The 26,375-nt window shown below is 39.2% G+C and overlaps 1 protein-coding gene across 1 annotated transcript in view; it reads left to right on the forward strand.

The window, feature by feature from the left end:
* The window catches only part of rgs7a (regulator of G protein signaling 7a), an 82,306-nt gene that overhangs the window by 23,042 nt on the left and 32,889 nt on the right, over positions 1 to 26,375 (forward strand). Inside the window, exon 3 of the mRNA XM_036126725.1 lies at positions 24,069 to 24,165. Within this exon, the coding sequence (XP_035982618.1) occupies positions 24,069 to 24,165 (97 nt within the window). The remainder of the gene's footprint in view (positions 1 to 24,068; positions 24,166 to 26,375) is intronic.

Genomic DNA, 26,375 nt, shown 5'->3' on the forward strand with positions numbered 1-26,375 from the left:
CGCCCCTTCACACGCTCCCCTCCCACTTTTCGTGCCCTCTTTTGTTCCATTTCAGGTCTTTGATGTCTCTCAAATACTGGAAAGATCACACTAACTTTCTCCCTTTGTTTCTCTCTCGCTGTGCCCGACACACACGTGTGCACTCTCACCCTCTGATGCCAGAGAAGCATCCATCTACCTCTCCCTCTCCCTGTGTCCCCTCCTCTCACATCCCTCGCCTCTCTTTGAAGTCATCAGAGCCCTATGCCTCTTCAGTCAGCTTTTATCCTCACTTACAGAAAAAAAAAAAGAGAGGAATGTATTTAGACTCTGCTGGAGCACAGTAATCTGTTCTCCTGTGTGAAGTGATTCACTTGTGACTCACAGCTTTATTGGGAGCTCTCTCTAAACAAACAACCGTTGGATGTGGCGTTTTCCTTCCAAAACGGCTGTAGCTGTAACTGAGAATGTGAGCCTGATTGTGCCCCTGCAGCTTGGTGACCCTCTCCACAATGAGGTGTTGTTCTCCCAGAAGCAATCATGTCTCAACGATTAGCCTGCCATCACTGAGTGCCAATGGACATATCCAACGCCACAGAAATAACAAAAGCCAAATCATTCCAAAGGGTGCATTTTCATCTTCCGTAATAACAGACTTTTGGTCTAAAATTGTGCTCACAAGCACCCTGAACAGCGACCCACTGAGCGTTAGTTAAGCTCGCAGTGCAGTCTGGTCTGCAAGCCTATTATGCCATTTTGACCTAATCTGTTTTTGTGCTAAATGTCAGAAAAAAAACTGTCCTCTGCTTCTTGACAGATTCTTTGCCCCAAATACAGAAATATATTAACTGGCCAGTTTATTAGTTTATTACTTTAATTCAATTCAATTCAATTCAATTTTATTTATATAGCGCCAAATCATGAAACATGTCATCTCAAGGCACTTTACAAAGTCAAGTTCAATCATATTATACAGATTGGGTCAGATTATATTGGTCAAAAATGTCCTATATAAGGAAACCAGTTGATTGCATCAAAGTCCCGACAAGCAGCATTCACTCCTGGGGAACCGTAGAGCCACAGGGAGAGTCATCTGCATTGTCCATGGCTTTGCTGCAATCCCTCATACTGAGCAAGCATGAAGCGACAGTGGGAAGAAAAACTCACCCATTAGCGGGAAGGAAAAACCTCCGGCAGAACCGGGCTCAGTATGAACGGTCATCTGCCTCGACCGACTGGGGTTACAGAAGACAGAGCAGAGACACAACAAGAGAGACAAAAAAAGCACAGAAGCACACATTGATCTAGTAATCTGTTCTACATTTATTGCACCTGTATAGCATAGATCTACCTAAAGTGTTCATGCCGTAGTCACCAAGAAGCTAGAAATATTCCTAAGAGATTTTATTTTATGTTTCAGAATACTTTTCTTTGGAACGTGTGTTGCAATGACAAAATAAAGATGATAATATTATTATTACCTTACTGCAAGACTGACGGCTTAAACATTGAGACCTCTATTTCCTGTTCCTGAGGTGTTTTTTTTCTTTCTTTTTTGAATAAAAACTGAAACACTTTCTATTTATAGCAAGTTCTTTATAATGGCAGTTTTATGTCTTGAGTCAAAATGTAACTTGATGATACAATTTCTTTGAAACATGCAGGCAAGATGACTCAGTGACAGTTGTCTTCTTGGTTCTTGAGAATATTTACCTCTTATATTGAAGGATCTCACTTGTTATAAGTCTGGACATTTCTACTATTCAGTCAGAACCGAAGAGGCCTTTGGTGTGAGTTAAACGGACATTGTTTGTTTAACATTGTTTATAATTTAGGTAGATAAAGCCACTTAAAGCCAATGACTAGCTGTGGAAAGAATAAATTAAGACACACCTTGTTGTATGTTCATAACAACATTCAGGTGAAAACATCCCTAAACATCGCAGCTGTAGAGAGTTGCTAAAGTTAACTTGCAAAACAACGTTTTTTATTATCTTTCCTTTGTGAAACAATATAGCCAGCAGCCAAAACAAAGCAACTGTACCACAACGTTCATTAGTTGTTTGTCATTATTTCATCCCTCTTGGCTCTTAGACACTGACTCTTGACAGTGGCTCATCTGCTAATTGAGAGATGGCATTCCTGTGGACACCGCTGCTGTGTGCAATGGTTGTGCTTTCTCCTGCCCTCTGTTTTGTTTCTGCTGTGGTATTCGCTGGTGGCTGTTTTGATCAGATTCCCAAGACTGCCATACCAGCCGTCTGTCAAATGCAATTATCTCATAACACTTCCACTATGTGTCCAGAACCCCTTTAGCTAGCAAAGTGACAGAGCATGGTTGTTTATACGGATGCATGTTGGTGTCTAGATTCACTGTGAGTTTGCAAACATCTGCACAGATTGTTGTGCTGTCTGCAAATTCTATTTAAGAATCTTTCGGCATGAATCCTTTACTTATGAATGCGCATTTATAAAAAGCTTATGCTTTTATTACCTGATCATAACCCCCGGTATGGTTATTTATGCTTCACATGGATGCTGCCATTTTATCTGCTGAGGCTCTGCAGGTGTGTTTCCAACACAGTTGTACTACAGACATGGCTAAAACTGCTGGCATCCCTCTGTTAATCAAAGAAAATCCTATTATGGTCACTGAAATAACTTGAAACTGACAAAAATAATAGATAAAAATGTACCACAAATTAACCAATGAAAATCAAAAGTTGCTTTTTAAATGTGGTTTAACAGATTTATTCAATTCATTTGTATTTATATAGCGCTAGGCCTATCATGATAATCAATAAATCACTTCATCGCATGAAAAGTTTTAATCACATGATTAATTAAAATAAGCGCGATAATTCGTGTAGGCATGCTTGCTTGTTTCCCCTTCTGTTTCCGTCTTCTCTCTCTGTAGGTGCGTTCACACTGGTGCTACAATGTCGGCACTTTTGCTTGCCTGACATATCAGCACATATTGCATATTTGCACATCAGGCAACAGCATTTGCACAGCAGGCAACAAGCCAGAAATACAGCAGTACAATGGTGCCATCTAGTGGCGCTTTCACTTAACTGCCATTCCAGCCTCACCACTCACTCTTCTCCAGGCCTTCTCCTTTGTGGACTTGTCTCGTTAGTAATAATTGGTTGAGTCATACAAGTCCAGCTGACTGCAGACCACCATTATCAGTTTTTCTTCCAAGTTGAAGGAAAACTGCTTTGTTTCCGTTGCAGTCCTACACCCCACATCACAGCTACATCCAGTTTCTGATTGGTTGTCGCAGCGCAACAAGACACAAAAGCTCCAACAGCTATCGCTTTGCATCCATTGCTGGCGTCGTGTTGTGTGATGCAGCTCAGAGGAGGGGTGCAGCCATTAAGGTGTGTTCACATTGCCGCCACAATGTCGTAGTACAATGGCGCCATCTAGTGATACTTTCGCTTAACTGCCACTCCAGCCTCACCACTTACTCTTCTCCAGGCTTGCTCTTCCTGGACTTGTCTGGGTAGTAATAATTGGTTGAGTCATACAACACAGGCTGACCGCCACTACCAGTTTTTCTTTCACGTTGAATGAAAACTGCTTTGTCTCAGCCGCAGTCCTTCACAACACGTCCGGTTCCTGATTGTCTGTGGCTGCGCTTAGTGACAGGCCGCTCCCGTGTGGCTCTTGTACACAGGGACATCATGTAAAGCTGTCGCTCGGCCTGACACATTCACGCTCAATGTGAATGCACCTTAAACCGGGTACCGTAGAGTGCTTCAAGCTAATTACAGCTAACATGTTAGGTTAGTTGACTGGGAGGTTTTATTCCAGACAGGAACTTTACTGACCATTTTATGTTTCTTGCAAACATTGAGGCTTTTAAAATAAATGACACCCAGCCTGGCTGGGGGGTGAATAATGCCTGGCAGCAAACCAGGCTTATAGTGTGGTCAGGGAATCCCAGCTTGTGTCAGGTAGGCACATGCTCAAAGTCAACATCAGAGTCTGGTGAGGGAGAGGCAGAGAATCGCTAGTTTGAAAAGAAATTACATTGGTGTCAAAGCCAAACACGACCACTACAGGGTGGGAGTTTTTTTAGATTTAAAAAAAATAATAATTATGCCACCTGCTTAATTTGTCTGAGCTGGTAGGTCGAGAGGATATACTTGGGTTACCATGCTGTTATTTTAGTTGAAAAAGGTCTCCGATAAATTATTTATAGTACGGCCTTCGCTCCTTCTTAATTTAACATGAATGCCTCATGTTAAATTGAATTACATTTTTAATATAGGACATTTTTGTAATTAAAGGGATGATTGGTCACACTAGTTAAGTGAACAAATTATTTGCTCGTTCTTTGAATGAGTAAAGGAATGGAATTGTTTTTTTAGTTTGCAAACAAATGTCAACAGAAAAAAACATAAGACAAAAAGATAAATCCATCCTACTCGGTTGAAAAGGAGTAGGAAGAAGCAAATGTTTATTAAATCTCAACCCCATTTAACTCAAATGGGGGTGAGACTGAAATACATTTCCGTCTACAATATATAAATACATTCCACATTATACATTTTTATGGCTGTAATTTGTCATCCATGTCAGATTTATCCAGTCTACACTATTCACAAACATGCCCATACATTTTAAGTATTGTTAAGAGTCTACAGCATCTACATCTATAACTATAGACAGTCTCCTGTAAGATATCCACACAGCTACCGTCATGGTTATGTTGTCCATGGTGAACCAGAACTAACAGACACGGAGGTAAGTTACGGTTTAAGAAGTTTATTGAAGTGAGAATGGATAGAGACGTTATGGAGGAGTTTGGGATAGTGGCCCGCTGGGAAGGCTCTGGTCTCGGTCTGCGAATGAGACAAGCAGAGAGAGTGAGCACCAGCGGCAGACAGGCTGGAAATACTGAGAGGTGAGGCTGACTTACAGGAGATGGAGATTGGTTGAACCGGGGAAGGGTTAATCGGCCTGTTGAGATCAGTGGCAGGCTGCGGTGCGTTCCCAGGCTGGATGGGTGGTTCGTCAGTGGAGAGTGGACAGGCCAGACTTACGGGAGGACCCCAGCAGAGACAGACAGAGACAGAGACAGAGACAGAGAGAGAGAGAGAGAGAGAGAGAGAGAGAGAGAGAGAGAGAGAGAGAGAGAGAGAGAGAGGAATCTCGGGTCGACCGGATCTGTAGGAAGGCTGAAGGGATTCGGAACTGTCCGCATGCTGGAGTACAGATAATCGTGGAGAAACCAGACAGGATGAGCAGTAGGAGGACTGAATCTGAGGAGAAAGACAAGGAACTTTAACAGATGGAACCGGGAAACAATCGGAAACTAGGTATCGGGTCGGATCGGGTCGGATCGGGTCGGATCGGATCGGGTCAGGTCGGTTCAGGTCAGGTCAGGTCAGGTCAGGTCAGGTCAGGTCAGGTCAGGTCAGGTCAGGTCAGTTACTACTCAGGAGAGCTAACACTCTGACACCTTCCCTCCATCCCCAGCCGCCTTAAATCTGCCTCCAATTAGGCTGATGATGAGAAACACCTGCTGCTGGCATCTGCCTGCCACACAGGCAGAGACAGGTAACAACAACACACCACAGCTGCCCTGAACCACATGCCTGACTACTACATTGACTCTCCACCAAAAGACTCAACCTATTACATCATTTAACACAATCACTATATGTCTTCCTTGACAATCTGAACATGCTGTACTTTAAAATGCTCTCCCTGAAAAATCTGCAAGCACACATTGAGATCAGTGTTTCTCATCACCCAATAAAGCCCCGTCAGAGGGACATTAATGCCCATGATATTCTATGCAACCCCCCCCCCCCCAAAAAAAAAAAAAAAAACAACAAAAAAACAAAAAAGAAAACCTACTCACATATGTGCTGGGAAGTGTCCTTCTGTTCCTTGTAGGGAACTGACTGGCGGTAGCATTCCTCGCTTGTGTCAGCGGACATGACGTTATCAGTAATGGCGACGGAACAAGGTGATATTGTGGAGGTGATGAGACTTGTGATTAATAAAACTTTATAGTATAAAAGCAAGAACAGAAACAACTTGCTTTGTGCCTTGGTGTTCTGTATGTAACAGGCTGTTACATACAGAACACCAAGTCCTGGTCCTCGCTTTTTTGGAGGCTAGGGGTTAGGTTGTGTGTGTCTGTGTAATTTTACTCGTGGCTGAGCGAGAACATTTTAGCTCATTATACAAGTAAAGTGAGGACTTTGATGTAGCGCGAGGAACATTTTTTGGTCCTCACTTTTTTTTTTGTCCTAGGGTTTAGGTTTAAGACTAATGTGTCAATTAGGTTTAAGTTAGGATTAAGTATATAGTGGTGAAGGTTAGGGTTAGGGTAAGACCATATACATAATAGAAGTCAACAGAAGTCAAGGCATGGTCCTCACTTTGTATTGTAAACAAGGATGTGTGTGTGTGTGTGTGTGTGTGCGTGTGTGTATTGGCCCAGCATGATGACCAACAGCAAATGTTTAATCATACCTGTTTGCGATCTTCTAAAACATCTACTGGATCATGCAGGGCTCTCTCTGTAGTAATGACCCCTTTATTCCGAGTCACTCCCAATGTGATTTTTATTCAACATCTTTCCACAACGTATCATGCATCATTGTCATCACTCAGTGGTTCAAGTGTCACTTCCATCAAACAGTCTCCCCTTATCAGTCTGTTGTCTACACTGAGTGATGTGTCCTCTGATTTGTGCATGTGTGCAAGTCCTGTCGGACACCCAGTCCTTGTCTCGACTCTGCAGACAGGAGAAGGCAGAAGGATGTCAGCCTGCCAGTATCCAGCTGCTTCTCGCCTATTGATATTCTAGGCACACAGAGCCGTCCCGAGTGTCTGTTGCACGTGCCAAGGAGGAATGTGGGAAATGAAGGGATAGTGAGTCCGACTCTCTCCTATGTTGTGCAGACCTATAAATAGACAGCATCCTCCCTTCTTTTCCATTCCCTATGCATCTCTGTTTCCGTACCCAGCTTCTCTCCCTGTTTCTTCTACTTTCCTATCATCCCTTTTCCCTTGTCTCCCTGTTTGGTCTACGTAAACATGCTTGCTGGTGCCCTGAGATAACACTCCTCATGCGTAACGCCAGACAGTTTGAAAACTAGCTTACACACATGCCCTGAAATGGGATTAACTGTAGGGTTTCTTTCATTTGCCAACACTGTATTGTCTTTACCAACTTTTCTTTTTAAACCACTGTAAAGAAAATAATGAATTTGACTAAGAAGTGCTAAAATCAATGTTAACAGTGTTGTAGATTAGTATACAAACAACCAAAGTGTGCATTTAAGGAATCTAGCAGCCACAAACAAATAGATGAACATTGGGTACATTTTTCTTGAAAAACAAAAAAATCATCTGTATCAGTCTTCTCCTAATATTATTTGTTAACTTATGATAGCATAATGCTGAGTGATAAAATCATGGTGGGTGGGCAGGAGGGATATGAGCTTTCAGCGGATTACTGAGCGCATGGCTAACCTTGGCTTAGTCACTGCACCCACTGACCGCCCACCGAGAAAAAGAAAGGGAGACGAGGACGGTGAGAGTGGCCTCGCCCTTTAAACACAATCCCACCAATTAGTTCAAAGTGGATTTTGAAAAAGACAGTGTGGGAACAAAGTCAACTTAACAGCAAAGTCGAGGTAGAAGTGAAAATAGAAATACTACAGAAGACATTGTCACAGGTAACCAGGGCATTTAGATTGTTTGTTTAAATTGTAGTCATCTTTTAGCCAAGTCTGGACAGCTATATAGTGCTGCTGCCATGACTATATTTCTAAATAATATCACCAATTTAAATAAGGAACATCAGTTCTGATTAATAAGAGAGCAAACCATAACGTTACACTGCATACATGCCGTATAAATATCGTGCCAATGTTTAAGCTAATGGTTTTACTTGAAATAAAAACAAACTTTTTCACCAGAAACAGACGTTCAGCTAATAGACATAAAAAATTTTGAAAATTTTGATTTCTCTCGCTCTTTTTTTTTTTTGCCTCAATCAACTTCAGACATGTCTTGTTTTTCGTTGAAACTTTCTTTTTAACACACTGTAGTTCCTCCACTTTGTCCAGCTTCATTTTCAAAACACTTACTGATACTGAAAATAGTGCAATGTGTTTGACAGACTTGCAAAAACGTCTAAAAAGCAACTTTTAAGAGGCCAAACTTTATGGATTGAGTTTTGTATCCTGAAATTCACTACCTTTATTAACTCTTTGTCTGCAACCAATTGTTTAATACAGGTAGGATTTATCTCAGGGTCATCTGAAGGGTGAAATAAGAACTGCAGCTCCCCAACAGCGTCTCAAGAGAAGGTATAGAAGCGAAAAGGTTTTCATTATGGAATTCTAACCAGACAGCTGCTACGTAAAGATATAACCATGGCTTGAGCCTCTTTCCCTTAGTAATGGCGGTCTTACTGGAAAGAATGATTTCTAGTGTGAACTGGTAGCACATATTGTTCATTGATTGGTAAAAGATAACCATTTTTTGGTGTTCAACCAGCTGGTCACCGGTTAGGTTAACATGGTTAGTAATATAGCTGGTTGATGTAAAGATAAAGGTTTTTAATTTATTCTGCAATGCAACCGAAATGGTGCCACTAAAATAGAAAGTTAAACACTTTAATTAAAAAAAAAAAAGACATCACAAATGACTAGAGGCTGCTGTAAGATGCAAGGATGTGTTATAATCCCTTTGAAATCATGTGATACGTATTGCATAAAGCATGAGCTGGTAAATTTGGAGCAGGATCATTAACTGAAGCACGGTCAAATGGGGACAAATGCGACTGGTTTTTTTCTTCCTTGTAGCAGAAATATCTGGATGAGTATCTCTCATCCATGATTAAATCCCCTTGTCTCTGTCTTGTTCTGAACCCTTGTAAGAATCTGTTGCAGAACCAGAAAGCATATCAAATATCGCTCTGTGGCCATACACAAATGACTTCGATTATCAGGGGCTGCGCGGAAGAAAGATGCAGTGAGTTGGTAAAAGCACGTGGTTGTTGATGGGAATACAGTAAATGACAACTTCAACAATGAGAAAAGCATTCTAAATAAAACACTGATAATACCATCTGTCTTTTCTATGCTTCTGTCCAACGTACAGTGAGGCAAAAAAAAAAAACATTTAGTCAGCCACTGATTGTGCAAGTTCACCTACTTAGAAAAATCAGAGAGGTCTGTAGTTTTCATCACTTCAACTATGAGAGACAAAATGAGAAAAAAAGGGAAATCACAATGTAGGATTTTTTTTTTAAATAATTTAGTTGTAAATTATGGTGAAAAATAAGTATTTGGTCCCCCAACAAACAAGCAAGATGTCTGGCCCTCACAGACCTGTAACTTCCCCATTAAGAAGCTTTTCTGTCCTCCCCTCGTTACCTGTATTAATGGCACCTGTTAGAACTCGTTATCTGAATAAACGACACCTGTCCACCGCCTCAAACAGTCAGACTCCAAACTCAACCATGGCCAAGACCAAAGAGCTTTTGAGCGACACCAGGAAGAACATTGTAGACCTGCACCAGGCTGGGAAGAATCAATCTACTGTAACGAAGAACGCCAATGCAACACGGTGTCTTCCAGCGGGTGCACCGTCACCTATGTCTGTATAAACTACTCGTTCTAAGCTATGAAAGCGCTTTCACTTTTGCTTTTTATTTATCAGACTGTGGCAGAATATGTTTTTATGAAAGCAATACTTGATTTTTGCCAATAAAAAGCCAAACTAGTTACACACTGTCCCTTTAAGTATAAAAAAGTATGAATAGATGATACCAGAGCAAACAGTTACTTATTCTTTTCTTCTCTTTTTTTACACTCTTCTTCCTTACACGCTTAGTATAACGGACATATCATAAATGATAGACGTTACACACATGTATGTGTGTATATATATTTATATACTGTATATATATATATATATATGTGTGTGTGTGTGTGTGTGTGTGTGTGTATATGTGCACGTTCTAAAAAAAAAGAAAAGAAACACACGCAGCAGTACAAACACAGCGAGCACAAGGCACTCAGTGAGTTTCATCAAATTGGGAATCAAAGATCTGCTTGTTTGCCTGAAAACATCAGCCTTGCCTTCATCCATTAGCAATTCATCCCAAATCAGATCAAGCCATTAACAGGCTCTCAGTCACACCTCGAACAGCATTTCAAAGTAGGCGAGGCATCGTGGTTGACATTACATCCGTAATCTCTCAAAGAAATCAATGCTTGTCCTTCGGTGTGTCCCCAAAGCTTTTTAATTTTTTTTGAAAGAAATTTTGAATATTGTGACACAGAGATTTTCCCTTAAATCCTCCTTTTTCCGATGGACAAAGAAATAGATGACCAGCTGGTACATGGTGTGACATGGTAATGATATCAGTAGTAAGAGGCGGTTTTAGGAGGAACACTTCCAGGGTTTCTTTATACTGTATTATTAGGTTGTGATGTTATTGCGCCTGACATATGACGACATGTTAAGAACCGAGGGGGGACGAAACTGCGGGGAGGGAGAACATCCTGCACTGTGAATCAGTGAAATGGCATTTTAAGAAGCAGACATTTACATTTGATTGATCACATGGTGTGTAGGTAAAGGCAGAACTGTATCGATGAATTCAACAGAAAACCAGGCTTACAAAGCAGCGAACGGCAGATGTTGTTAAACGGCTCATCAGTGCCTTTTCACAATCTCCCTCACAGAGAGCAGAAAAAAGCCCTCTGCTTGGATAGAGTAATTGCCTTCTCTGCAGGCGCTGTTCTCACCTGGGCATCTGCTCTTCTCGTTATGTGACCCTGGCCTGCTGAGAAGCAGACTGTTGTCCGTTCTCCATCTGAGCTCCCCCCCGTCAGCATACATGTGACAAATGAAGGGTTGCATGAACGGGGGAAAATTGTAAGGTTAAGAATAAAACAGACAGAGGGAAATAAATTAACCAATCTTATTTCGAGTGGGGTGTTCTAAGTGGCTGGTCAGAGCCAAAACGAACGTGTGTTTGTGTATGAATAAAATCAATTTATTTGCTCTTCTTTGAGGATATTTAGGTGTAAAAACAAAGGTTTGAACTATAACAGTATTTATGACCTTACATTGGCTTACCTTTTGCATTTTAAGAAATAAAGATTTATCACAAAAATAAGGGGAATCAAAAATCACAAAACATGTGATCAGAATTTTGTGACCGATTTGAGATCTCCGGATGTAGCAAAACTTGGATCGAATTGCAAATTGAGATATTAGGTGATTTTGTTTTGTTCAAGAACTGCAAGAGGAAAATACAATAATAATTAAAAAAACAACGGCAAGAATATTTTTTTCTAGACAGAAGTGTTTTTTTCTAGACAGCAGTGTCACACTGTAATAAGGAGTATTACTGGTGTTTCAAAACAAAGACAAAATTGTTACAGAGACATTTGGACATTTTATAGCATTGTATTAGCAATCGGTGCAGTTACTCAGCCTAGCAATACAAAAACAGAAGTTTCAATGTATTTGCAAGGGAATGTAGAAACTTACCCTCTCAGGTTTCCAAAAGGCTGACAACGGTTCCAAATCCATCATGTTCCACCTTCCAGAGGTTGAAGGTTGAACAGAATAAAATAGCAACTTTTCAGTGTTCTCTGTCAGCCTTAATGCTATATGGTCAGTCTTGCTCTCTCCCACTCCCTTGCAGCCTAAATCAACTGCAGACTTCCTTTTTGATTAGCTTATTATATAATCCTCTGACTTCACTTTTACTACAATGAACCTCACAAGAAATGCTGAATTCTCACCCTTGCCGGCATCATAATCCTTCCCAGCCTGTTAAAGCGTTGTTGATGCAATGGTGAATGGGATGCTAGCATTTAAATGTTACGTTTATTTTAAAGCGTATTTGCATAAATCTGTGCTTGTTCAAAAACAACAAAGATACATGAAAATCTTTCCTGTATTCCACGCAATTGACCAGACAGTAACAGCGCAATTGAATCCCCCCTCCTCACTAAGATTCAGGTTCTTTTGCTCCTCTGAATCCAGTTTTTGTTTTTTTTATTAGAAAAGGGAACTGCCTTGGGACAACGTATTCCAACACTTTGTATCTGCCTTGGAAACATTGTCATCATTTTTAATAATCTAGTCATAGTATCCTCCAACAAATTTTGGTGTTTAATTAGTATTATCAGCAGGAGGTCTCCATAGTTATTTTGGTTTGATCAGTGGCCATAATTTGTCACATTACCTAAGAGTCGAGTGGCCCAAATAGAAATCAGCACGTAACTTACAATATTCTAAAATTACATTTGATTAAATTTAAATATGCATGAGATTTGGGCGATGTATGTGCGTCCGTAATACTCTATTGTCGTCATTGAAGATTTAACATGATCAAAGCAAACACGGGCTCAACTGTTTTTTCTTTCTGTTTCAGACAAACATATTTTTGGCTTTTTGTTTTTCTGTTCTTACATAATTGTCCTTCTCAAGAATTCCCATTACGCTGAATGTTTAATGGTTAACATGCTGTACTCTGGGCCTGTGGGTGATAACCTGTGCATAATGCATGCCAGGATGCTGTTTAGATTGATAGCTTTTCTGTTTTTTGTATAAAACGAAACGGTATCGAGCAGAAATAGACCTTTCAGCTCAAAAAGAAATGTCAGGCTTATGTGTACGTGTGAGACAAAAATAAGCTTTTATAATTATTAATTAAAATAAAATATATGAAATATAATATTTATATTTTTGCCTCAGCCACAGCCTGCAATAAAGTAATGACTCCAAACAAATCGTAACAAAAATAAAAACAACACTATAGGTTATTTAATTAGATGCACTGTCCTTTGTGCTATATACCTCACTTTTTTCTTTTTCTTTCTTTCTTTCTTTCTTTCTTTCTTTCTTTCTTTCTTTCTTTCTTTCTTTCTTTCTCTCTCTCTCTCTCTCTCTCGCTTATGAATGAGAGATGGCAATCTGCCAAAGATGTCCTTGTGATAGCGGTTTTAGAATGTGTTGCTGTGGTAACTAATATGGAAACCTCAAAATGACTTAAGATTTATTTAATTTACCCCCCCCCCCCCCCAAAATGGGTAAGGTTTGCAGGCGTCTAACAGACCTTTACAGCTTTGCAAAGAAATGTATCGAACAGAGGTCAAGGGTTTGTGATGACGACTCCAACCCCCCCCCCCCCACACACACACACACACACACACACACACATACTCTAATTCTACAGGGAAATGTTGCCATCTACAAGTGGTGGACTGTCTTTAGTTTTGCAATGTGTGGGGGCCAAAAATGTTTTCAAAATCCCGGAGGGCTGTATCCAGATAGTCTAACTGGTATATTTATTGTCATTTACTGGCAATGAACAGAATAGCTGTTGTCGGTTGTACTATACTCAGTTTATTTTCTTGCTTGTTCATAGTGTTTTACGGATTGCCCCAATTCACCTCAGAGTTGCGTGAGGAAATTTTTTTTTTTTTTTTTTTTTTTTTTTGCTTTTGCTCATTATGCAAATGCATAAGCCTGTTCAGAAACGATGGATGATTCATGTGTGGTGACACAGCCTTTTACAGTTATTTCACAAAGCTGCGGCGTAGACATTACATTAGACATTTTTGTCTCCGATGCCGACCCTATCAATTTGAAAGTTAAAAACTATCGAAACTCTTTTGCTTTTTGAACTTTACAAATGTTGCATCTGGTGTGACGTGTTGGAATTTTGATTTCTTGAACCCGCGTCTGACTTTTGGGGGCAACAGAAAAGAAATATTATCTCTCAGCCTCCACACAGGTTCACTGAGTCCAGCACAGGAGTTCAGAGAGAAATGGGATCAACCAGCCTCAAAGACTGTTTTATCTGCTGGTGCTGTCATGCTATATAGCCACAGGTTCTGTTCAAGCTGCTCTCACTCAGCCTCAGGCAGCCATCCTTTTAGCAGATAGCTCACCTATTTGATTCTGCATTTTTTTAACAGTAAGATAGTTCCTGTCTTCTGGCTCAATAACTGTATGAATACGTGATGTATGTGACCATATTCTTATGATGTGGAATTGGGAATAGTTTATATTCTCTCTTTGTAGGCACATTTGTGCACCGTCAAGGTAATAACCGATGCAGCAACATTCATATATCAAAGCAAAGGCAGCGAGAACAAACGAGGGGAGCGAGATAGGAGAACATTACACAAGTTCTTTTAATTTCCTCTCTATCGTAGTCTCAGACTGACTAACATAAACCAGCATGAACCATAAATGAGTTTTTAGCTGACCGTCAAGACCAAACCTATCAAATAAAAGGAAGCTACGAAAGACCATATTCAGATTTTTTAATTAGTTGTACTGTGGCCTCTACACTTTAACAGCAGCACAAATACATGTATTGTGTACATATGTGCATTTTGTGAATGGGTATAAAAGCTAGCTGTAGGCGCTGATATACTTAGGTATTTAATAGTGTTCTAATTAAGCCTGTTTAAAAATTAAGTTAGGGTTTACAGAGCGTTGTTTTTTTTTTAATTATTCAAACCCAACTTAATTCTGAACAAATACACACAAAAAGCTGAAACTAACTGCTGGTTTAATGTTGCTAAGATAGAAATAGGTTAGTTTTAACCAAATGTTGATATCTGGATTGTAGGCTAGAGAAGAATGTAGAAAGACCCTCAGATCCCTATTTTAATATTTTCATCAACCTGATCGATGTTTATTGAGCTTCTTTTGTGGGATTAAATTAGAAATGTTAAGGTAATAAAATATGCTGTATGAAAATATCAGTTAGCACTAGTGAACAAGTTGGTTCCCATAAGATAACGTAAGCCTTTTATTTTCAAAATAGTTAGAGGAAGCGAGTTCTTGCTGTATTCAACGTCCACACTTTTATCAAATGAAATGTAGACAGGTTGTTATTGATAACTTGCTACACAATACGTATGACTAGTGTTACACAAAAGCTGTTGTCATAAATGTATTTTTATATATTAGAAGATGTCTTTAATTATTTCTAATGCGTAATTCAATAAAAAATTATAAAATTATTTTTATTTTATTTTATTTTTTTTGGGGGGTGGGGGGGGGGGGGGGGTTGCCTCCTGCATGGTTGCCTGTTCTCCTCGGACATACCTGGGTTCTCGACAGATACTCTGGCTTCTTCCCAAATAATGCATATTAGCCCTCTAACTTGTCCTTTGAGCTTGTGCTTGTGTGGGTTTTTGTCTTGTGTGTCTCTGTGTTGCGTTCTGGTGACCTGTCCAGGGTCTACGTCACGTCTCATCATAATATGCGGATTTCAGCTGTCATTACAGTACCAATATGTGCATAATCAAAATAACATGTCACATCCAAAATTGTGGATGCAGGATTTGGTAGGATGTTATGTTTCAAGTGCAATGCATGCATATTCTGCATGCAAATAAAATCCTGATGGACAGACTTTTCTTTTTCTCTTTTCTGACAGTTAATACATATTTTTATTGCACAGGATGCCAAAGCTCACAGAGTGGTGGGAACATTTTGACGGAATGAAAGTCTGGAAATTACTGGTCCTTAAAATCTGCAAGTTATCACCTTCAGAGCTTCCTGACGTAGCCCAAATGTTTAGCAATCCAGATTTGTTCTTTTGAACCACTCTTGGTTCTCTGTGGCATCTCATTAGAGATTAGTCTTTAGCCAACCCATATTGAGGTTGTAAACATAACCCAGTATACTGGCTTAAATTTATAACCCGAGCCTCTGAATCAACCCAGAGCTGAATCTGCCCATGTTTTACACAACGTAGACAATGTGGGCCGTTTTCAGACCTACTTTGTATACTCAAACCACATTTGGAAACCTGCAGGTTGCGCAGCCCAATCAGCAAATGAACGCTCTTGGCTTGCATGATGAGCTTACTTAAATGTCAAGGTCACAGCAGTTCACAGTAACTTTGGATTGTGTCTCTTCAGGCAATCTTGTCAGCAGCTGTTTGAATCCCAGAGAGGTTTCCATAATCACTTCACCCTAATGAAGAAAAAAACCTTGCATGCTCCTCTTTCTAAATAAAAGAAAACTATAATGGTTTCCTCTAAAATCAAGTGGAGAATTATTTTTATTTCCATCGACCTCTCTAAAAGAGCTTGTTGCCTTTGTTGTTGGGAAATGATCACCTCCACATGGATTCTGGCAAGTTGAAATCCTAAGAATACCCCACCTTGCAGATTTACTTACTACAGTGCATTTAAAATTCTCTTTCATCATCCCAAAACTGGCCCCTTGGATGAGTGGGCATGCTTTGCTTAACAGTGGCTTAAAAGAAATCTAAGAGGACAGCACTGATTTACAAACCGAGTCTGAAATGTTTTTTTTTTTTTTTTTGTTGCTCCAAAGGGTACTTCAGAACATTCTGATTGCACCGCAAGTGCCCTCCCTGATAGTCTTTGAAGTGCTTCAAGCTCTGTGCTGAAGCTCAGTGTGTGCTTATATCCGCAGCTTTTGTTAGTCACTTCATATGTACTGACTCCAGTGCCATCATTATTCAGTGATTCACACTGTGCAGCCAAAACATTCTCTCTTTTCTATTAAGAGGCTGCAGAGACGCAGTCAGACAGCTCTGGGTGGGTGGATGGGTGGGGGATGGAGAAAGAAAGACAGGAAGAGAGTCTTGGTCTCTCTCTCTCTCCGCCTCTCTTGAGGGAAACGACTTTACTCTCTTCCTTTTCTCTACATGAAGCCAAAGAGCATCCCAACGTCAAGAGCTTTAGATCTTGAATATTCACGCTGGTGGCATTTTACCATCTGTGGGCGGTGAGGATTTGCAGGGATTGGAGAGAGTGTGTGAAGTATTGATCACTGTTGCTGTTGTCCTTGTTTGCGCTGTCTCTCAGTGCCAGCTGACTCTCTGAGCAACAGTGAGACAAAGACTGACAGAGAGAGAAAGACAGTTGGTGTAATAAGGACATTGGTGGTTTATTTAAATACAGGAAAAAATGCAATCCTTCACAAAAAAGGAGGTTGTTCTAGGGATTTTGTATTTTTGGTCATGAAATTACTTATGCAGTTTATACCAAAAAGTTATTAATAGTTTTTATTTAAACTGATATCAAAAATGCAATATTCTTAAAAATATTTTACAGATCTTTGACTGATTTATTGTGATAATGAAAAAATTGTGGGAAAAAATAAATCACAAAATCATTTTTGCTCACAAACTAAGATAGTGGCATTAGAATAAACATACCCATTAATAAATAGGTTGCTTCAGTCAACCATTTACGTTAAGTTGTGCAATTGTTCTACTTGAGTGCAAAACCTAATTGAAACAAATTGTTAAATATTTTTGGAGAAGACTAAGGAGTTTTATTGAGGGAAACGGGGAGTTGTACGGAGTATTAACAAAAGGGACAAAATGCAGTGTTACACATGATTTTATAAAGAATCTACTGGTCAACACTGAATCTTTCATCTCCTGCAACATGCGTGGGCTAAGTTCAGAAACTGTATTTTAATGGAATATGAGTTTGTTTGGGGACTTACTGTATATCTTTCCTGGGGTAGACATTAGTTGTGGAGGTTATTGTACATACAGCTGAATCAGTGGCATTATTAACATAACTGAAATTGACACCAAATAAATATATTTGCAGAAAATTATCAATGTTTGATTGCACTGATCACATTCTCAATCGTGATCACACTGGAATCAGCCACAGACCCAGACCCTCCCGGAAAACATGTGGGAGGGCACGTGTTTGCTGGCATGTTTGGATAAAGTCTGACAGTGCAAAGTGAGCAAAGTTTAACGGCATAAATAGAATGTAAATAATAACAATAAAAAAAATTTCTTAAAGAGAAGAGTAACATGGTCTTAACACATGAATTTGCTTTGGTTAGTTCCTTTAATCAAAGTGACACAGACTTCTTTACAAGTGGAAACTGTTATTTTCAGGAAAATGGCAGACTATGAATATGAATTCTGCTACCATTAGTCTCCTGTTTAAGCCAGGCAAAGATCCTGTGTTTCCTACCAGCTATAGATCCATATCCCTTATTAATGTTGATATTACAATTATCTGTAAAGCTCTTGCAAAACGGTTAGATACTCCTCATGATACACCCTGAAGCCATAATACACCCTGTATAAATACAGTATAAAGCCATAATACACCCTGATCAAACTGGTTTCACTAAAGGAGGGCAGTTATCCACAAGCACTTTCCATGGCACTTTGGGAAAAACAATGTTTTTGCATGGCTTACACTGCCTTATGATGAAAACTATCATCATGAATTGGAAAAGCAAAAAAATTCTCTGTATCAATCAGTATAGAGATCTTTTGTTGGATCATATTAGTCTTGAGACAGCATCTGCCTTCACATCAGATTGATCTCTCTGGGCTCGTTTGATCTGCTCCATCACTTAGTGGGAGTGGGAGGCTGTTGGATGTGTCCTGTAGGGCGTGGTGGCTGATTTGGGGTGGGGGGGGGTGGGGTACCAGGGTCTTGGGGGTGCCCAGAGTGGGGTGTCTGGAGGATCTGGCGCGGGGTTTGTGGCTCCCATGGGCGTGGGGTTTTGGGGGTCCTCAGGGCGGCTGCACCGGCAGACAGGGGTAAACCTGACCTGGTTTCTGTGCTGCTCATGGCTGGGTCTGGGGTGGATCCGGGGCTCTGGGTTCCTGGGGTGTATCACCCTTAGGCGGGTGTTCTGGTGGAGCCTTGGGGACTTGGGTTCTGTGGAGTATATCGCTGGGTGTGGATCGGAGGGCCTGGGTGTCTATTATTGTTTGTGGTGTGAGAGTTGTGTGAATGTTAGTGTTGGGGTGGGTTTAATTTAATTTTTCTTTCCTTGGTGTTGGGGTGGGTGGGTGGGGGTTGGAGGGGGATGCTTGGAGGGCTCTGTGTCCTTGTCTCGGCCCTGGTTCATGGTAGCTCAGTGCTGGTTCTATCCAGAGAACCTGGGTCTGCATGGTTTAGGCGAGCTGGCAGACTAGAGTGTTTTTTTCTCTCCCTTTTCTTTTTTTAATGTTTGACTGTATGAAATTTAGATAAATATTTAGTTATTGACTTGTAATTGCTAACAGTAGGTAGGTTGCACACTCAGTCCTGGGTTTAAAAGTTCACTGCTCACAATATCTGTTCTTACTCTGTACGGCCCGATGCTCTGATGCGACCTGAGTGCTCACACAGTATGTCCAAAAACCAGAGGTTAGACTCAGCCTCGTAGAGAGATGACGCTACTCAGACTCGTCTATACGGAAGCCCAATGTAAACAGTAGAAGAAGAAAAAGACGGAAGTGTCAATACTCACTGTCAAATATAAGGCTTACAAGAACGAAACATGCTGGCATGGCAATTCTAGGAGTTGCACCTCCTTTCAAATATGTTTGATTTTCATCCGACCGTACGATTCCTAATCGGAAGGTAGTCGTGAGAGGCTAATCGCCCCTCACTACCCCCTTTATACTACATGACACAGGACACACGATGCCGCTGAAACTCGGGCTGATCCAAACAATTGTCACACGACCGAAGAATCAGCCCAAAAAGGCAAAAACTTGTACAGTGTATGCCCGGCTTAAGGAAGAACTGAGAAGCATGTACATCTTCCAGAGTTAAAATTTTATTGCAAATAAATTATTAAAATTTTGTGTAATGAGATTTAGCACAAGCATGTGGTACTGGGCAGCCTCGCTTCTGTCAGTCCGCTACAGGGCAGCTGTGGCTACTAACTTAGCTCACCACCATCAGGGTGTAAATGTGTGCTTGAATGGGTGAATGTATGACTGTAGTGTAAAGTGCTTTGGCGTCATCGGACATGATAAAGCAAAATACAAATATAAGCCATTCATATGTATATATATATATATATATATATATATATATATATATATATATATATATATATATATATATATATAGCCCTCAGGCATGCACTGATAAAATAAGAAATGTATAAACAGAGCTGCTTTTCAAAAATGGTGGTAGAACAAGAAGGCTGGTCAGGAACCAGCAGAAGCCGTGCACTGCGAAGGACTCCAACTGCAGCTGATAACACCAGCGGAGCACCTGGAACAAACAGCAGGTGTAGTGCTAAAAAAAATAAAATAAACTAGAAAAAGCTGTTCCTGCGTAACAGCGAGTGAGAATGCTAATCTGCAGAATGATTGAGCAGAAGATGCAGAAAACATTGAAATCAGATTTGAAGAATTTGAAAAAATTTGAAGGAATTTGAAAAATGTGAAGAATTTGAAGAATTTGAAAAATTTTAAGAAATTTTAAGAATTTTAAGATTAAGAACAATTAGAAGAATTGGAAGAATTTGAAGAATGTGAAGCATTTGAAGGAATTTGAAGCAATTTGCATTGATTTACAATTGGAGCAACCAAAAACGCACAAAAAGTGAAATATTTTTAAAAGTGTAAAAGTTAGCATAACCATGAGATATAGCAGTCATGCCAGAAACGAGCCGGACATTTTGATACCACAATTGTTGAAATTGGTTGGGAAAAAAAATCATTGTCTTAACAGGGATTCGAATCTGGCCCCTCAGAGTGAAAGGCAAATGTCTTAACCATTGTACTAAACAGTACACATACAAATATAGCCAACATCTGAAGCCTTCAAACAGTTTGGACTACCTGAACAGTCTGAACAACAAGGAAAAAGGGGAAATATTTGAAGAATTTGAAGTATTTGAAGAATATGAAGAATGTGAAGAATTTGAAGGAATTTGAAGGATTTGAAGGATTTAAAGGACTTAGAAGAAGTTGAAGGAATTTGCATTGATTTCAATGGGAGCAACCAAAAACGCACAAAAAAGTGAAATATTTTAAAAAGTATAAAAGTTAGCATAACCATGAGTCATAGCAGGCATGCCAGGAACGAGCTGAACGTTTTGACACCAAAATTGTTGAAATTGGTTAAAAAAATGTTTTTTTGTTCTAGTGGGGATTCGAACCTGGCCCCTCAGAGTGAAAGGCAAGCATCTTAACCATTGTACTAAACAGTACACATATTTGAATTTGAAGTTGAAATTTGAAGAATTTGAAGTATTTGAAGAATTTGAAGAATTTGAAGTATTTGAAGAATTTGAAGAATGTGAAGAATTTGAAGGAATTTGAAGGATTTAAAGGAATTTGAAGAAGTTGAAGGAATTTGCATTGATTTCAATGGGAACAGCCAAAAAAACGCACAAAAAGTGAAATATTTTAAAAAGTGTAAAGGTTAGCATAACCATGAGTCATAGCAGGCATGCCAGGAACGAGCCGAACGTTTTGACACCAAAATTGTTGAAATTGGTTGAAGTATGTGGGAGTAGTTACACGCCGACGGAATAATAATAATAATAATAAAGAAAAACAGGAAAACAATAAGTGAGAATGCTGTATAGCATTCTCACTGATAATTGTAAAACAGCTCGTACGATCTCAGATAAGCAGATCCCAAAAAACACAGCCAAGCAAACAGCTGACATGCAGCAGGAGTAACAAATACACATACCACAACCTGCCCAACTATAAAGACGTTTCCACCCATCAATCAATGGTGCGCTCCGATCAGTACCTGGCACACACAGAGTGAGAACGTGGAACACCATATCACCAGAATTGCAAAATGGTACAAAATAACTTGGTTTATTATTCTTTTGTATACAGTTCAGCTTGGATTTTATTTTCTGCGCTGCATAGATTTGCTGTGCGCGCTGAACGCAGAAGCAGTGCGCTATAGCGCGCAGCTTCGAAGGAACAGTGGACCACATCTTCAGAATATTTAACTTTTTTTTTGGCTGGACTTGCACCACATCAAGGTACCCTGAGATGATCCAACCACGATGTGATATTAAAATCAATGTCAGATTTAAGCTCCTGTTATCACACTTTCATCAGTGTTAGAACATTTCCAATTCTTCTTTCTCCATGTTGTGTCCCACTTCCAGTCAGTTTGGTCAAGGCAATACCTTGATACATGTTTGGTCTAGAATTTCCAGGTTTACCTGCAATGCAGGTAGTATCTCCAGGTTCCCTTAGTAACAAATCCATCAAAAATCCCACACACTATTTTTTAAGATTTCACAAATATGTAGCAATACTTTTAACGGTAATTCTGGATCTTTTTCCTTTTATCTTTCAGTTCCTTGTTCTTCTTGACCGCCACCCAGCAGCTATTCAGTTTCAGTATTTTTCTGCCCTCTATCACTGTCAATTAGGCTCCAATCACTAACTGGCACTGTTCTTAGCTACAGGGTATTTGAGTAGCTAAAAGCTTTCATCATACAGTACCGGCACATGAACAGCCAAACCCACATTTACATATCAATCCCTGCTTTTTCTTAATCAAAACTACTCACCGGTGTGGCCAAGAAATTTATTTCCTCCCACACAAAACCCTCTTTTGTATGAAAAGGAATTGGACCCGTTGAAGATGAGTTGCTCTGATAAGGCTTGTCTGTGTCATACAGTATTATAGAGAGGGAGTAAACAAAACTGGATCCTGGAGTTTGACACATGTCAACATTGTACTTGTTTCTTGCACGCCACAGTCAACAGTAATATTCATCTAGATAAAACAAGATGATATATGTATTCTAAATCTAAATGCAATCTAATACAAATTTATTAAAACAAAAAGAGAAAAATTCAGTACTTTGCAAACATTGCTAATTTATTGACAAGTTCCTTCAAATCAGAAAGACATTTTAGTAAATATGCAAGAGCAACATTTGCAGCAATATTTGCAGAGTGCTGTCACTGATTATTGCAATAATGTTATCAACTGATATGGATGGATGATTAGGACTGGGAAAGGACATATACAAATAAAAATATTTTTATTTAGGCCCTTTTAGGCTCACAAAAAAATCCTGCAGTCACCTCAGTGTTCTGGCTGTGTACTACCTGGTCAAGCTATGTATCCTTTTGAGTCATGTTTGTGTTGTTCATTCCATTAAATCCCCAAAAAAAGTTGTTTCCAATGGAGTGAGTGTATTTAGAGGGTGAGGAAAAAATCCAAACTCCTTCTCACCTACATTTATATAGATGACGTTTTTGTAAAAAAAAAAAATCTCTTTAAAAATGTTTTTGTCAAGACAGCTCTATCTGTTTGTCTGTCTGGTTCTACCTTTCATTTTTAGAGGATGTGTGATTCATAAATGTCAAAATATCAGTGCAAAGACCATATTTGCATTATTTACATGTTTCCTACTCTCAAGATTTATACGTTTTTTATGTTATGTTTTCCTATTATATTGTTGAGATATTTGTCTTAAACATTCTCGTCAAGTACACACACACACACACACACATATATATATATATATATATATATATATATATATATATATATATATATATATATATATATATATATTTTTTTTTTTTTTTATTTTTTTTTATTTTTTTTTTTTTTCATGTTAACGCTGAAGTAAGACTATGGGGAAATGATGTGGCTTGATATATATGACATATTGAAAGTTTGCTCTACTGTTTTCCCTGCTCCCTTCTGCAAGCTCTTGGAAAATCTATGCTGTGTGCTGTCCTGACAGGCCCTTGAGTTAGGTCCCAGACGAGTTCTGCCATAGTCATGAGTGCAAATCTGTGCGTATCCCAGTGTGCTGCTGTTTACTCTGTCATGTCATTCCTCGAGGCAGATTTTGGTTCAGTTTTGTATTACATTTGAACTTAAAACAGTTCTGCATGATGTTTTGACTCGGTGCTGCACAGTTTAGATCTTTGGATGGCTGAAGACAAAACGATATTGTAGTAGGTAGCAATAAACTTTGCAGCAAGGTTTCCAAGTTCAGTACTCAATAAGCGTAGCTTACAGGTTGGTTTATGTGACAAATGATAAGTATCAGGGAGATCTGTCATAGCACAGGCAGAAATCTGACAGCTGTGCTTGTTAGTCACCAACTTCATTGCTTCACTCTCTCTTGCCTGGAGATACAGCTGAACCACATAAGAACCTTGCTGTTTGTTTTTGTTGGCCTCTTTCTGTCTTTGCTGTATAAACTTACACTTTTTGGGGAAAAAAGGTTGTGAAAATACTCTAATTCTTTTTTTCCGTCTTTCTCTGTCTTTTTCCCCTCTCCTCTGTCATTGTGCTGTCCAGATGGAGGAGTTAATAGCACGTATGCAGGACGAGAAAAATGGCATTCCCATACGAACAGTGAAAAGTTTTCTCAGCAAGATTCCCAGTGTTTTTTCAGGTAAGGCCCTGGCTTCCACCTGTCTGAGAATAACACTTTGTTCTGCTGTTCTGACTTTAGACGACCACTGAAATCTAATGGTCTGTTCTTAATTTCAATGGAGGTGTCGGTAGATTTCATATGTGTTAGTTCTCAAAGGAGAGATGTTTTTAAACTCCAAATTCAAATTAAAAAAAAGGCTAAGCAAGCTTGTATTCAGTGTGAACACACACATAAACAAACTTTATATTACAGTTAAGTAATTTAAATGATAACAGTAACATTACTCAACTTGAACTCTAAATAAATTCATGTTGCAGTCAATTTAGTAATAGCGGGACCTTTTGGTTGTGTTAAACACGGCTCAAGATATTACATTACATTGTTGTCATAGCTGTCCACACAGAGTTGAGTTTTGTGAGACAGTAAATGAAAATTTTTGAAACCGGGTCCCAGAATGGAAAAAATGTAAAAAACGTTCACGGTCTTTTCTAAAGAGTGACATTGTAGCTTTGCCTCTTTCTGTGACCCAAATACACCTAACTCTCACAAATAACAAACAGTGTCCTTCAGTGTTTGTGTTCAGGCTAAGGTAAAAACATTATTTTCTTTGTTTTGGTTTCACAACAAGGAATTAAAGAAATTATTTTAAAAACTTGCTTTTATGTTAAGCATTTTGTCTGGCCGTTGACCTGAATTCAAAATGCCACTAAATACAAGCTGTGAAACATGCTTGTAAGACAAGATGGCGGCCCTGCCATTGTAAACAGTAAAAATGTAACAAAATGTTTGCTGCTCATGGTATAACACAATGAGCTAAGAACAGGCTTCACTTCACTTGTGTAACTTTAAACCAGTTTAAAAAAAATAAGTAATGAGTAAATTAAAGTACCTTGTGTTATGGTAAAAAAGTTTCCTCTTTACAATATTTTGACAATATACTTTCCCAAACATATATTCAGCATTGCACAATATTCTCTTTATGGAAGCCCAATGAGTGCATTGATGAAATAAATCCCGATTTTCTAAAAATTGAATGTTAAAAAATTGTAAATTCAAATTAATCGAATAAATGGATTTATCGCCTAGCCCTACTTGTCGTTCGTGTTTATTTACTTTGAACTCACGTTTGATCTTGAGAGGTTTTGGCAAGATTTCCCATCTGACATCTAAATGATTCTGAGGGAAATATGTTTGTGTGTGGCGTGTTGTGCTTGTTCAAGACACTGGTCAAGCAAACCTGTTTTAGCAACAATTTTTTTTTTTTTTTTTTTTATCATGTGTGGTGTCTCTCAGGCTTTGAAAATCAGCAGACTATTTTAAAATCTTGCTGCGTTAACTAGCCTTTAACTGAAACGTCTTAGCCTCCACCTGGTGTCTCTGCCTTTACAATGGAGATACTCCTGTTGCCTAGGAACCAAGCCAAACAAATGGAGCCAATCCCGCTGTCTCCACTGTAAATAACTCTACACGGTTTTTATTCGTTCATTTTATTCTCATTCATTAATCAGCCAAATGTTTAAAATAATTATGTGTTAAGATAGAAATATACCACTAAATAAAATGAATTGATGAGAAATACTATTTGTGTAATTTATTAGTAAAACTTTTTACAACTTAAACACTAACCCTATAACTTTCTGAGCAAGGTTTAAATCAATTTATGGGTAGAGAATAATAATAATGAACTAACCAGGCATTGATGTCAGATATCTGAATATTTTTTGTTTTTTATTCATTGCGGAAAGGCAGCAGGAGTTTGAAAGCAATATGTGTCTGGATTCACTGGGTAGTTCGGTGGCGTTCAAAGTTTGGTAAATTTCATCATTTGCTCCCTGAGCTGCGTGCAGACCAGGTTCACTTTCTGCAATGGCACCTTACATCCCATGATAAATACATCACTGCATCACAAAGCTGAGCTTTTCTGATTGGTTGACGCTGAACACGCCTCAGTTGCTTGAATTCTCAAAACGTGCCATGCCAGATGCGAAACGTGAGTCCACCATAGACTTTTCGTGAAAACCAGACACTCCTTATGCTCAAATCGCGTTTGATCTGAAATCACCATGAGAAGCAGTCATGGATTAGGATTCATCACTGCGCTGTGGCATAATCTGCCTACAAATGTGGCCTTCCAAGGATGTAGCTCTGAATGGAGACACACCCATTGGCTTTGTTATGGCTGTTATTAGCAGTCTTAGATATTTCCTTTCAAATGATCTTGCACTACA

The sequence above is a fragment of the Fundulus heteroclitus genome, chromosome 22 (genome assembly GCF_011125445.2).
Source record: "Fundulus heteroclitus isolate FHET01 chromosome 22, MU-UCD_Fhet_4.1, whole genome shotgun sequence".
In the NCBI taxonomy this organism is placed as follows: domain Eukaryota; kingdom Metazoa; phylum Chordata; class Actinopteri; order Cyprinodontiformes; family Fundulidae; genus Fundulus; species Fundulus heteroclitus.